Source organism: Aphis gossypii, chromosome 1 (assembly GCF_020184175.1).
Source record: "Aphis gossypii isolate Hap1 chromosome 1, ASM2018417v2, whole genome shotgun sequence".
NCBI classification, from domain to species: Eukaryota; Metazoa; Arthropoda; class Insecta; order Hemiptera; family Aphididae; genus Aphis; species Aphis gossypii.
Genome location: NC_065530.1, coordinates 66,559,469 through 66,572,340, shown reverse-complemented (window position 1 = coordinate 66,572,340; position 12,872 = coordinate 66,559,469). Strand labels below are relative to the sequence as shown.

The window sequence follows — 12,872 nt, the reverse complement described above, 5'->3', positions numbered from 1 at the left end:
TAGTAATTATTAAACTTCAAATCCATTAATTATACTATGATAATCTATTATATTTAATCATTTTAGGTTATTAAATATTTTGTATTTATAATTTATAAATTTTATGTGGAAAAAAATTGGCATGTATAATATGTGATATATAATGCATTGTACAATAGAATATACAATATTCAACTAATGGACTTTTTTAATTTTTTTTTTACATTTACCTATATATCATAGGTATATTACTTGTACAATATATTCTATAAGCTATTTATAAAGGTTTTTGCATAAAATTGAATTATTTATTACAATTGGATGAGATTGTATTAATAAAATCCAGTTATCGTAGCTAATAATATTTCTATATTAGATAGGCAATATAAAAAATAATACTATTGCAATTTCAATAACACAAATAAAATTTTCTTTTTTTCATTTTCTTTTGTTAATTTATAAATTAAAAAATCATTTCACGTATTCATTAAATATAAATTTAAATTATTAATTTCGAAGGAAATGACGTGAGTGCAAAATAAGCATGACAAACGTATTACTATACAATATCACAACAGAACAAATAATCATTTTTGTTCCGGAAATAATTTTGGAACGGAACAAATATAAATTGTATGTTAACTTAGAATATTATATTAATATTTCGTACATTTTTATTTGCAACTATTCTACGATTATATTTAAACAAATAATCGCATAGTTTAAAGGTAACTATATTTTTGAGAAAGCGTTTCATAATTATAAAACCATTTATTATGTTTAATTAAGTACCTACTTCAATAATGCGTTTATAAGTTAGAAAACAGGTATCATTATTTGAATCAATTTATGTAAAACTGTTTTTATAACGTATCTGTCATATTTTTCTATTTTAGTTTTTATTATCAATTTATATTTTATAAATATATTAGATAAATACATTTTTTTTTTGTTCTTTCATTATTTATTGTAAGTCTGTAACTATATTATTACAGTTGTAACTTGTATGTATCATATATTTATTTATTGATTTATATAATACGAGTACTTGAAAAGTAAATGTTAGTTATAACTTATAACTAAATATCGGATCTTGCATATATTTTTATAAGTAATTACATACAGTAAATGGATATTCATTAATCATACTTAAATAAAAAAAATTCATATTTTTATTTTGTATATTTTTGCATATTTTGGCTATAAGTGCATATTTTCCATAAAACGCATGTTTTTGCATATTGCCTATTCATTTGAATGTTTTAATTTTATTTCATAATTTTGTATACAATCATTTTATTATATACTACATAAATTTATTCCACAACACAAAATTGAAAATATCTTAAAAATAATATAATATTATAGTTTTGTAGATCATTATTAGTACGTATGTACCGAATTCATTATAATATACTATTTTTCTTATCGTTTATTTCTTTCTATCTAAAGAAATTCTAACTAAATCAATTAATATAATTAAAGATTTAACTTAAATTAACACAAATTGTTTAGTTATTTTTGAAAGTATTGAAAAAACTAGAGACTTCTGGTTTGATACTTATAGACGATTTAAAAAATTTTGAACGAGTTAAAAATTCGATTAATTATTTTTTTGAAAATAAAATTAGCGTATTAATTTTTAAAAGAAATATTCTGAAATTATTAATAGATATGTCTTTATTAATTTCAAAAGAAATTCCTAAAATACACCAAGGTGAGAACGTCGACTTCAAAAGTTCTTTTATCCAGGGTTTTTCAACAGAAATGTCGAGTTTCAAATATGCACCCATAAAATCGTTGATGCGGAACGCAGTTTTTCTGCGTACAAACACATTGTTACATACCATCGTTATAATTTATCATTATCGTTATTTATTGTTTTTTCAATAGCGTTTAAATTGTACATTTTTTCATCATAATTATTAATGTAGTTTATTGATATAATCATCATCAATTTTATTTTTATAAATGTATGATAAATAAATAGTTGTAACTACTGACAATACATCATAGGTAAGCTTAACAATTGCAAAATATTTGAAAATAATTTTCTATATTTTGTGCTTTTTAAATGCGTATTTAATATTTAGGTCATATTTTATAACACATTAGTTGTGTATAATATATAAATATTTCATGTTCAAATCCACATAATATTAAAAATATTTAATATTGTGTGTGATGTATGTCTTTACGATAGCATAAAACATAATGTACCCAAGCTATTTTATAAATATTAAAAACGATGTTCTTTAGACGTTCACAAACATATTGTTTTACATAAGTATGAGTAATACATTTAAATTATGCTGTAACACGTTACTCAAATTAGCGGCACTCTAAAAGTAATTTATAAAAGTATTATTTTCTTTTCCTTATAAGTTGAATGAAACACATAAAAAACAAACCACGCTGAAACTCGTGCAGGAGACGTTAATAACAGTTGCAAATGTTTTCGGAAAATATTTTTTTGATTCATATCCGCGGGTGTGCAGTAATGAAATAATAGTTCACCATGACTATAACCACAAGTCATATTTTCCTTCCTTTCTTGCTTTACGACCAATGAAGAAGGGTAAAGTCTTAAAAGCAGTAGAAATTTAACACGATGAAATAAGGAGAGCATAGAAAAAAATGTAAATAAAAAATAAAGTACATTCAGGACTGTAAAAATAAAAGAAAAAAGTAAACGGAAAAGTTTACCGTGTAAAATAATCTAGAGAATCGAATGAAAATTTTCTCGGCAAAAGAACGATGATGGTCTTCTAGTAAATGGTCATTGGGGATGGAGGAGTGGTTTTTAATCCGACGACGTTCAAATTAAACTTTCGCTCCAATATGAATTGAGAAAGGGGCGTAGTGGGACGTAGTTGACGCGATGCAATTTAAAAACGAATCGTAAACTCAACAACAAACAGGGAAAATACTAGTTCATTAAAAAAAAAAAAAAACATAACTTTTAACTTGGACTATATTAACAGTAACTCTTCAACGCGATAATATTATAATTAGCGTTTAAGCACATATTTATTTACAAGAATAATTTATTCATATACTCATATAGTTTATATTATATTAAACACTGATAATTTACAACATGCATTTTTTATTTTTCAATAAACTTGTCATGTTTATTCCAAATATGTAATTAAATATATATACTGAGTTGATAGTAAGTAAAGAAATATTTTAGTTTATTTTTATGAATAACCAGTGACATATTATATTTCCGAAAATAAAACTAAGACTGTGAGAAAAATAATTAACAACCATGAAAAACTGAATGTCCAAATTTTTATAAACGTATTATTAATGTTTTGAAGATAGCTATATGGTTTAAAATATGACACTAGAAGCAACACTAAAAATGATATTCATCGACAAAGCAGAACTTAATCAATTTATTTTAATTTTCATAATTATAATAGTCAACCAAAAGATAAGTAGGAATATTATAACCACGTTGTTGTTGTCATATTATTATGGATACAGGTTGAATTCATTTTAAAAATGGTGACTAATTAATGACAGTTAACCAGAATTTCTCATCGTTTATTATTAGACTTAATCTTATTATAATTCCACAAATTGAGTTTATATGATTTCTTCTGAAGTTATTGATATCCTAGAATTCTACAAATGTACTTATAATAATTATAAGTAAACAAATAAATAAATTATAAATTACAAATAAATTATTTATCACAAGTTTACATTAATTATAAGTAATATTTCAAGTTGGAAAATATTTATTTAAATTATTTAAAAAAGAAGAAATCAATCAAACTTAAAAATATATTGAAATATATACGATATTATAAAATATACCAATACCCTACATTCTACATATTTAACGCAAAAAAAAAAAAAATAAATCCTGTTGAATATTTAATTAACTGCCTATATTGTATTCATATGTACATGCCGTATTATGGAGTATATAAATAGTTTGAACTTAGAATATAAATAATGATATGTATATATATATTATTTATGAATAACTATTCATTTGTATACAATATACGTCCTAATAAAATGCGGATATTTAACTGAATATTAAATAGGTACGTTTTTTAAAGACTGAAACTTGACAACATTATGTTTAAGTATGAATAGAAAACTTGCATATAGGTACTCGTGTCTCATAATTAAATGTTTTATTTAAACTTGTTTAGTATTGATAAATTTATAATCACGTTTGTATTATTTATATACCATCTCCAATGATTGTTTTTTTTGTATATTTAGATGTATAATATCTAATTAGCTAATTAAATTACATTTTGATATACTAAGTATAAATTAAATATTACAGTTCTAAAGTTGCAAAAAACAATACATATAAAATATAGTTATTAAACTTTACTCATTAGTTATTACAGTTTAAAGTAATTGTTTTTTTTAAAAAAAATAATTGTATTTCGTACTCACGTATTCATATCGTATGTCATGATATTAATTAAGATACGCATTTCTTATTAAAATACATATTATATACGTAAAAGCTTTTTGTTATTAATAATTGATATAGAATTAAAACTCAAACACCTACTATGAAACAACAATTAAAATATTTAGTATTCAGTTAAAGTTCAAATAATGACATGTTTTAAATTTGACTTTTTATTTATGTTAATTGATTAATTGTTAATTGATTTAATTTATTAATCATTACATTTATTAGATTTAAAAAAAATATAGTTTATTTTAATAAAAGTTTTATAATCAAATAATATTTATACGGAGACGTGTCTTTTTCTATGATATGTTTTACATAATATAATAGTATATAGTAAAGTTTATGAAATATTATATAGAAATACAATTATGACTAATAAACAATGTAGTTTTTATAAAAACATTGTTTAAATATTATTGCTGTATTATTTGTTATAACATTCAAAAAAGGTTTTTATATTTTTTTCATTTTTTTATTAACTGTTGCACATATCTATAATAAATTATATTAATCATTGATATTTATTGTAATATGATTTTGTTACAGTATTACACCATGTTCTATTCTATTAATATCATGATATGATTAAGACGTATATTTTATTGCATTTCTATAAAAAATTTATTTTATGATATAAAATAGTAGATTATAATTTTAACTATATAACAATAGTCATATTTTACATTATCTGTGCAATTTAAATTATAATACCTACTAATTTTAATTCATTGTATTCAAAATACAAGTTTTAGTTAAGAAATTCTTAAGCTAAAGAACTAATTAACAATGGACTAGAAATTATAATTTGCACATAAGTTCCTTTTGAATTCATAAGTCATTTTTTTATTGTACGTGAAGATTTATTTACGTATGATTTCCTTTAAATAAATACATTATGCATTCGAGAAGTTATAAAAATATGTCCCATTCATAAACTTAAGTACGAAATTAAAAATTTAAAAATACAAAATATTTTGAATGTGGCCTGAAATCATAAAATAGCATATTGGTCATTGGGGAATACTTCTAAGACAATACAAATAGTAACCTTAGAAGACGATAAAGGTACCTAATAAATAAACAGACACCTACTATAAGTCCATATAAACATATTATAGTCAATAGTGCATGTAGGATTTACGGTATATCCGATAACCTATAAGCAATATATATTATGTTAAATATAGATTTTACTTCATTTAAAATTTAGTAGTAAATAATTAAATATTCCATTCAAAAATGTGTATAATCTTTTAATCAGTTTGAACTTTGAATTGACTAAATTAATAGAACTATTCAATTTTTAATTTTTCTTAAACTTAAAAAAGTTAAAATTTTTCTAGACAACCTAAGGATCTTTATTAAATATATTTATTTAAAAACTATTAAACAATATTTGTGAATTTATAATATGAAAAAAATTAAATATTTTATTATATATTATATGTATATAATATTATTTAACATAACTGAGTTTAATAATGTAATAGGTAATGTGTAACTTTGAAATAAAAAAAGGATGTCTTTAAATACTGTTTGAGAGACAGAATCACTATATGATCAAATGTATTGTAAGAAAAAAATATACCTGATACATACATAATAGCACAAAAAATATATACCGCATCAGTATTTCCAAAAATATTCTTTCAACACTTAAAATTACCGACATTAAGCGAAATAAAAAGAATAAATAGTTTTAGTTTATATCTATACATTAATCCACGTTAAAGTATATTACCTGTGTATAAGTAATTCTTTATACATTTATTTTTGTATAATATTTAGAAATGTAATACAATGTTTTTAATTATTTCTTGAGCATAAAAAATAAAACAATCACAAGCCTAAATATAAGTATATATTTCATAAATTATTCGTAAAATCATGCAGGAATACAAAGTTTAGTTATATAATTTATATTGGGTTTATAAGATTCTATTTTCTGAAACTAGTTAAGGACATATTATAGGAAATAAGGAAGAAATATTAAGAAATTTAAATTTCAAAACATGTCAATCTCGTATCAATAGCACTTTTGATGATTGTGTATTTATATATTTAAACATAGTCGTTTATATTTCCAAATATTAACAAATAACTTGAATTAGTATTTAGATTATTAATAAGTCTGTGTTTATAGACTAAAATTCAAGTTTTCTTTTTAAGAATAATTATTGTGCAACTTAAAATATTCTATTAAATATATATTATTAACGAATTATCTATTTTAAGTTTTATAATTTAAACAGTATTAAATTATTAAGTATCAGATAAGTACTTTAAAATGTATTTAAAATTTAATTTTTCTATAGTAAAAATTATGTACAAAAATATCAAAATAATAGTTATTAACACGAGAATACTACCAAACATTACATAAAAGTTTAACTTAATGCAAATTTAAAAATAGATTTATTATATTGCACGTGTGTATTTTATACTGCATGGACATTATAAAAAAAATAAATAAAAATTTAATGTAATATTAAAGGATATAACCTAACTATTAGTAGTCAAATTAAAAAAACAAACCCCAAACCACATTAAAAACTAAAATATAAATATTTTTAGTTTTGTACGAATAAAGAGGATTTTTTCTAAACATAAAATGGCTTACATATAATTTAATCTACCTAAACATAAGCCAAGTTAAAACGATTAAATAAAAAAAAAAACAATTAAATAATAATACTCGACTGTTTAAAAGTTCTTACCGGGTAAAAAAATGTGCACGACGAAAACAAAAGTCGCGCCGAGCCGGCGAAACATGTCGAGGGTTGCGCGTCTAACCGATACTGACGATATCCGGCGACTGCGCCGACACCCCTGACCAGGCTTAATACACTCTGGCAAACGGCCGCCCAGTAAAATGCCCCCTATAGGTTGTGTGCAACTGTGCAAGTGTTTTTTACGCGTCAAAAAACCGCGTTTTTGTTATGTATTTCTCTAAGACACATTATAATGACTTCCGAAGAAAATATAACAAATCCTATGTTGTAAGGCTTTTTTTCGTAAGTATACACGATGATCATATATCATAATTTGACGCAAAGCAAACATAGAAGTTCACGTCGTTAACGTAAAATCCACATTTATGTATAAATATAATATATAAATAATATATATATTTAAACACTGATTTAGGTTAGGTTGGACACTAAAATATTATGTCTACCTATGTTTATTTGTGTTCAAATATAAACTTTAAAATCAATGTTCAAACTTTACGTCTTTAAACTTCTTTCTATAGTTTTTTCTTACGCTTAGTTAAATAACTAGGAAATCGAAAAATTAAAACTAATCAAAGTATATCAACCAATATATTTCCAATCGCTATTTTAAATTTAAGAAGAACTATTTTTCCAAAAAAAAAACATTTTCAGGAAACTACAAAGTAAATATAGTTTTAAAAATATTGATTATAAAATCAATAAGCTCCTTTCTTTATTAAGAATCCAAAAACTTTAAATACCTATGATATACGATAAACACTTTTTGTATACAATAAGTATAATTTTTGGTTGTTATTAATTTTTAAACTTAGTATTTAGAAGAAAAAATACAATGTAAATAATTTATAAAAACCCCTGATTTTTTATATTATATACCTATCATTGTATTAGGTACCTATGTATATAGTATAATATGTTATATTATACCTATATCTACATTAGAACACAAGGTAATTAATAATTGAAATAACTAATAAATTATTAATAACCGGGTTAAATTATCTTGTTCAGTTAACTATAATTAAATTAAATAAAAAACAGATTATTTTATGCCAGATACATATTATATTAAGTTTTTAGATTTCAAATCGGAATCAACCACACAGTAATACCTTTTCTAAAACGTATGGAATTGTGAAGATTGCTATCTTGAGAAATATAATGTAAAAAACTAACAACTATTTTTATTAGAGCCTTAAAAATAATTTTTTTTTTAAAAAATAAATAAATAAATAAGTATGCGTGTGAAGTATATCAAATACATTTTAAAAAACTGGTTCAAAATTGCTAATAATTCAACTATTTAACTTAATTTTTTCTTCTCCAGATCTCTCAATTGTATGAATATGTTTTATTAGCTTATACCAAAGTTTCATACTTTCCCGAGTGTTGTAGGAATATAATATTATGAATATAAATTAATTATTATCTTAAAAAAATTAATTAAATTTTTAGAAGGGTAAAATCTAGTCAAAACATACATTTTCAAATTAAATTGAATACATTTACATTGTAATTATTTTTCATGAAAAACTAAAATATATTGAAAATTATTTAGACAAATAATAAAAAAAATCTAGATGAAGTTTTCAAATTATATTATTAAAATATTGTATAGGTACCTAAGTTATACTTATGGTGAATATTAGTTAAATACGATATGTAACTTATTTTCAACAGTTCAATTTAAAATGAATAATAATTTAATCATAAATTAGCACTTGAATGTATCTAGTACATAAAATCTTTTTTTAAATTATTTTTAAAATAATATTTGTGCTCAATACTTAACCTGCTCATTAAATTTCACGTATTTTAAATATATATGACTTTGTGAAGTGTGTTATTATTGATAAATAAAGTAAAATAAATTATTTGTTATCAAATTCGTTAACGAAGTCAACAATAATATCATATTCCAGTAATGAAAAATTATGTATCAAATTAAATTACATTTAAGAATTAAGAATTTAGAGATAATATATTAAAAAAATCAGAAGTGAGAGTTCAACAAATCAGGGGTGAAGAAATATAAATAATACTTACATGCGTACATACGCACTATATGTGTATAGACTGTAGGTACGTGGAATAGTAGATTACATTATTTATACGTTACATGTACTTGGAATTTGTAGACAGTTATAAGTTTATTATTATATTAACGTATTTTCGTGTGTACAGCACAGCTGCTGTTATACATACGGCTTAATTAAATTTAAATCCTGAATAATAGTATAATTTATACTGTGTTAACTCTTTTATAACATTTCGTTAACGTTTTGTTCACATGGAAGTATACCACGAATACAGTTTATACATATATCTCGATGTCTATGCGTTAATCATAATTCAAATTGGCAATATAAAATTGACAAGTACGTTTATTTTTGACATTTCAAAAATACAGATCATCAACAATCGTGATTAGAATATCAAATAAAATTCATCGATTTTCCGCAACACCTATAACGGCGCGCGGCGTGACGGTCAGTATAGTATTTTACTACTAGGTATAGTTTTTTATTCATGCAGTTATGTTTTTAGTTTCTACACTTAATTATTTTCAGGTATGGGTTGTGGTTATGGTGACATTTTATCGTTAAGTTTGTATACGTTTCGTTTTTGCGATTTCTTGACAATCGTAACTTAATTCTTTATTTGTCTTTTGCCCTCTGAATTCGCACGATTGTCGTTGACAATATTATAACAAAATACTAAGGATGCAATATAGCACATCCATTACATCTTATACAAGTACATAAATATATACGCCATTAAACGAATTTATTCGTTATATATTTTTATATATATTAAAGCTATATATTTAAGAATTTTTTTAAGCAGATATAGCCAGGCACTATAAATTATACACCAGAAAATTTGTTTGATAATAGATTATAATAATTTTAATTGTTCATATCATTACTAATTTCACTTGAATACTATAGCTGGGGTTCAGATCGAAAACAAAATTATATACGAGTAAATTTAAAAATAAATAAAAAAAATATTTTTACAAAGGCGTATAATTTTTTTTCACGCGCATATTATGTTAAACGTAGGTACAAATACTATACTTATGATTTCGAGAGTTGAATATGTAAATCGACTAAAGATCATTTCAATACACCACCGATCTCTGCAAAGGAATCTATGAGTTATATTATATAGGTGACCGAACTTTCCTTGACTTTTTTACTACGCAGTATGAAATTATATAGGAAACGGTGACTCGTTTAGTCGGAGACCACACATCCCTGATGATTTAAGATCTAAACAAGCCTACGTCGCTGTTTGATTTTGAGCCAAATCGTGAACGTTTGACCTTCAACGCCGTGGCAGTAAGAATTTCGTAACTCGGGTAAATAAACTTATAACCTCAGGTCGGTGTGTGGATTCGTTCCAGTGTTTGAAACTAGTTTAACTCACCGGACATCTCATTGGGAAACAAAAAAAAATGTTGGGACACATGCCTATATTTTACCGAATTAAAAACGGCGGTGTAATTGAAAAATGTCAACCGGGCTTCGTTTTGAAATTAAAGCCGTTTGAGAATTATTATTTACCACGGTAATCAAGTCTAGTCGGTACTTAGCATATGCAGATATGTGATAACACGGTCTATAACATGGAGCCGAAATCTTGGTTACACCCAGGGACGCCCACAGAGAAATAGCTCGCATTATAGGTGTAAAATACTTTTGATGTCAATATATAAGAAGTGGGCGGCTTCGATCTCTACACTCTCTAAGTCTAAATTTATATGAAATATTTTCACATCTATATAATCGGCATGACAAGATATATTTGAAGCAAAATTAATTTTATTTATTAGTTCTTAGAAAACGTATTTTTTTTATATATTAGGCACATAATCAATCATTATTATTATTAAAGCAATGCCCACCGACCAGAACTCAATCAAAACTTGTCGATGGACTACGAGTGGCTTTGAACTTTTCTACACTAAGTTTTTATTATAATTTACTGTACACCATAAAAGTTAAAAAAATACTTAGATTATCTGTTTTTAAACTGTGTAATATTTATATAACACAACTATTCATATAAATATTTGATCCATACACATAAAAACAACTATTGCATATAATTATATAATATCATAATTACTATTACATAATTCAAGTATACGATTTTTATTTGTCGAGAATTGTACAATCTGCCATACTACTATATTAGAAGAATGAGTTACTGATAAAATATAGGTAATAAATAATAATTATAATAGCAAAATGATATAATATATGTATAATAATAAAATATCCTTGAAAATAACCGGGGCTGATAACCGTGATCTTTGGGCTTAGAATCGTTTTTTAGTAAACAATGATTTGTACACTGAATTTAAATTTGACACATAAATCACAGTGACCTACTCAATAAATATATCGCTGAGTGTACCTTTAATACAACAAAGCGACTTCCGCGGGTATTTTTTTAACGAGATATTTCAGTATAGGTAGTGCGTGTCATTAACTGTAGAGTGTGTTTAAACTTGGATGTTTATATAAATAATTGAATTTGAAAAACGATTCCAACAGTTAAGTTTGGTTTACCTAAATCTAGTTAAGATTGTTTACTTGTTTTTCGTCATTCGAATTGTATTGCCGATTTCCACTGTTTTTCTGAAAACACCCCTGAGAATTGAAATAAAGGCCTCTTACTATATATTGTCTATTGTGTAGATAATCTGTAATCTATTTCCAGTTTATACACATAGAACTATAGTATGAAACTTTTTCTGCCCAATATGTTCTCAAAAGAAAAATAAATAAATAAAACCTAAACGAGTTTCACGCGTCTATTTTTAAACCCAATATACCGCTCATCCTAAATAGAATTTAAAAAGTAAAAATGTAATAGTTGTTTAACACATTTGCGGAGACATATTATTTACAAGTTTACAACAACAATTTAAAACTACATATACATAGAAAATGTATTGAATTTAACGTTAAAAAGTTTGAAAATCTTATGTTTGGCATTGATAATGATTACATCGTTAAAATTATCTTTAAAACATAACACTTAAACAGTAATTAACTTGTAGAATATTTTACTTAAATGTTTCTTTATGAAATTCTAAATTATATAACATTTTGATAAACCACATTATAGGCAATAACGAAAGTTTTCACGTAGTGTATAAACTTTTTGGTCTTTCAAAGCGGTTAACTTCAACGATATTATAAATGTTTGAAATCTTTTGAATTGTTGAATTAAACAAGCAATTTCGTTTGGCACATATTGGTGTTTCTTGATTATGTTACAGGTTAGGACCTCGAAAGACGTATAATGAAACCTAAACTCAAATAAATAATATGTTCGTAACTTTATAATTTATACTATTGAAAATATTGAGTTTTAGCTTTCGCGCCATCGTCATTAATGTGTAGCGACTTTATCATCAGTGATAAATATTGAAAAGCGAAGTAATTTTTTTAAACGAATGTCAAATTATAGTTGTTATATGACGATCGTCCCTTACATACAGGGTTAAGTATGCTCATCTCAATATTTATTACTTTTTATAATGATTTTATTCAAATTCTGATAATTTTAAATTCTTGAAATTATTTATATTTGGTACTAAAAGAGTGATTACAATGTAATACAAACTTTTGTTTTTTTCAAATAAGAACTTTTGACTGTACATTAAAGTATATATATAT

At 23.9% G+C, this 12,872-nt stretch overlaps 1 protein-coding gene across 8 annotated transcripts in view; it reads right to left on the bottom strand.

The window, feature by feature from the left end:
- The window catches only part of LOC114132868 (cell adhesion molecule Dscam2), a 123,196-nt gene extending 115,941 nt beyond the window's left edge, over positions 1–7,255 (bottom strand). For all 8 annotated transcript variants that reach the window (XM_027998462.2, XM_027998464.2, XM_027998465.2 and 5 more), the window contains exon 1: positions 7,159–7,255. In XM_027998462.2, coding sequence (XP_027854263.2) covers positions 7,159–7,213 — 55 coding nt within the window. In that variant the 5' untranslated portion in view covers positions 7,214–7,255. The remainder of the gene's footprint in view (positions 1–7,158) is intronic.
- Positions 7,256–12,872: the final 5,617 nt, after the last annotated feature.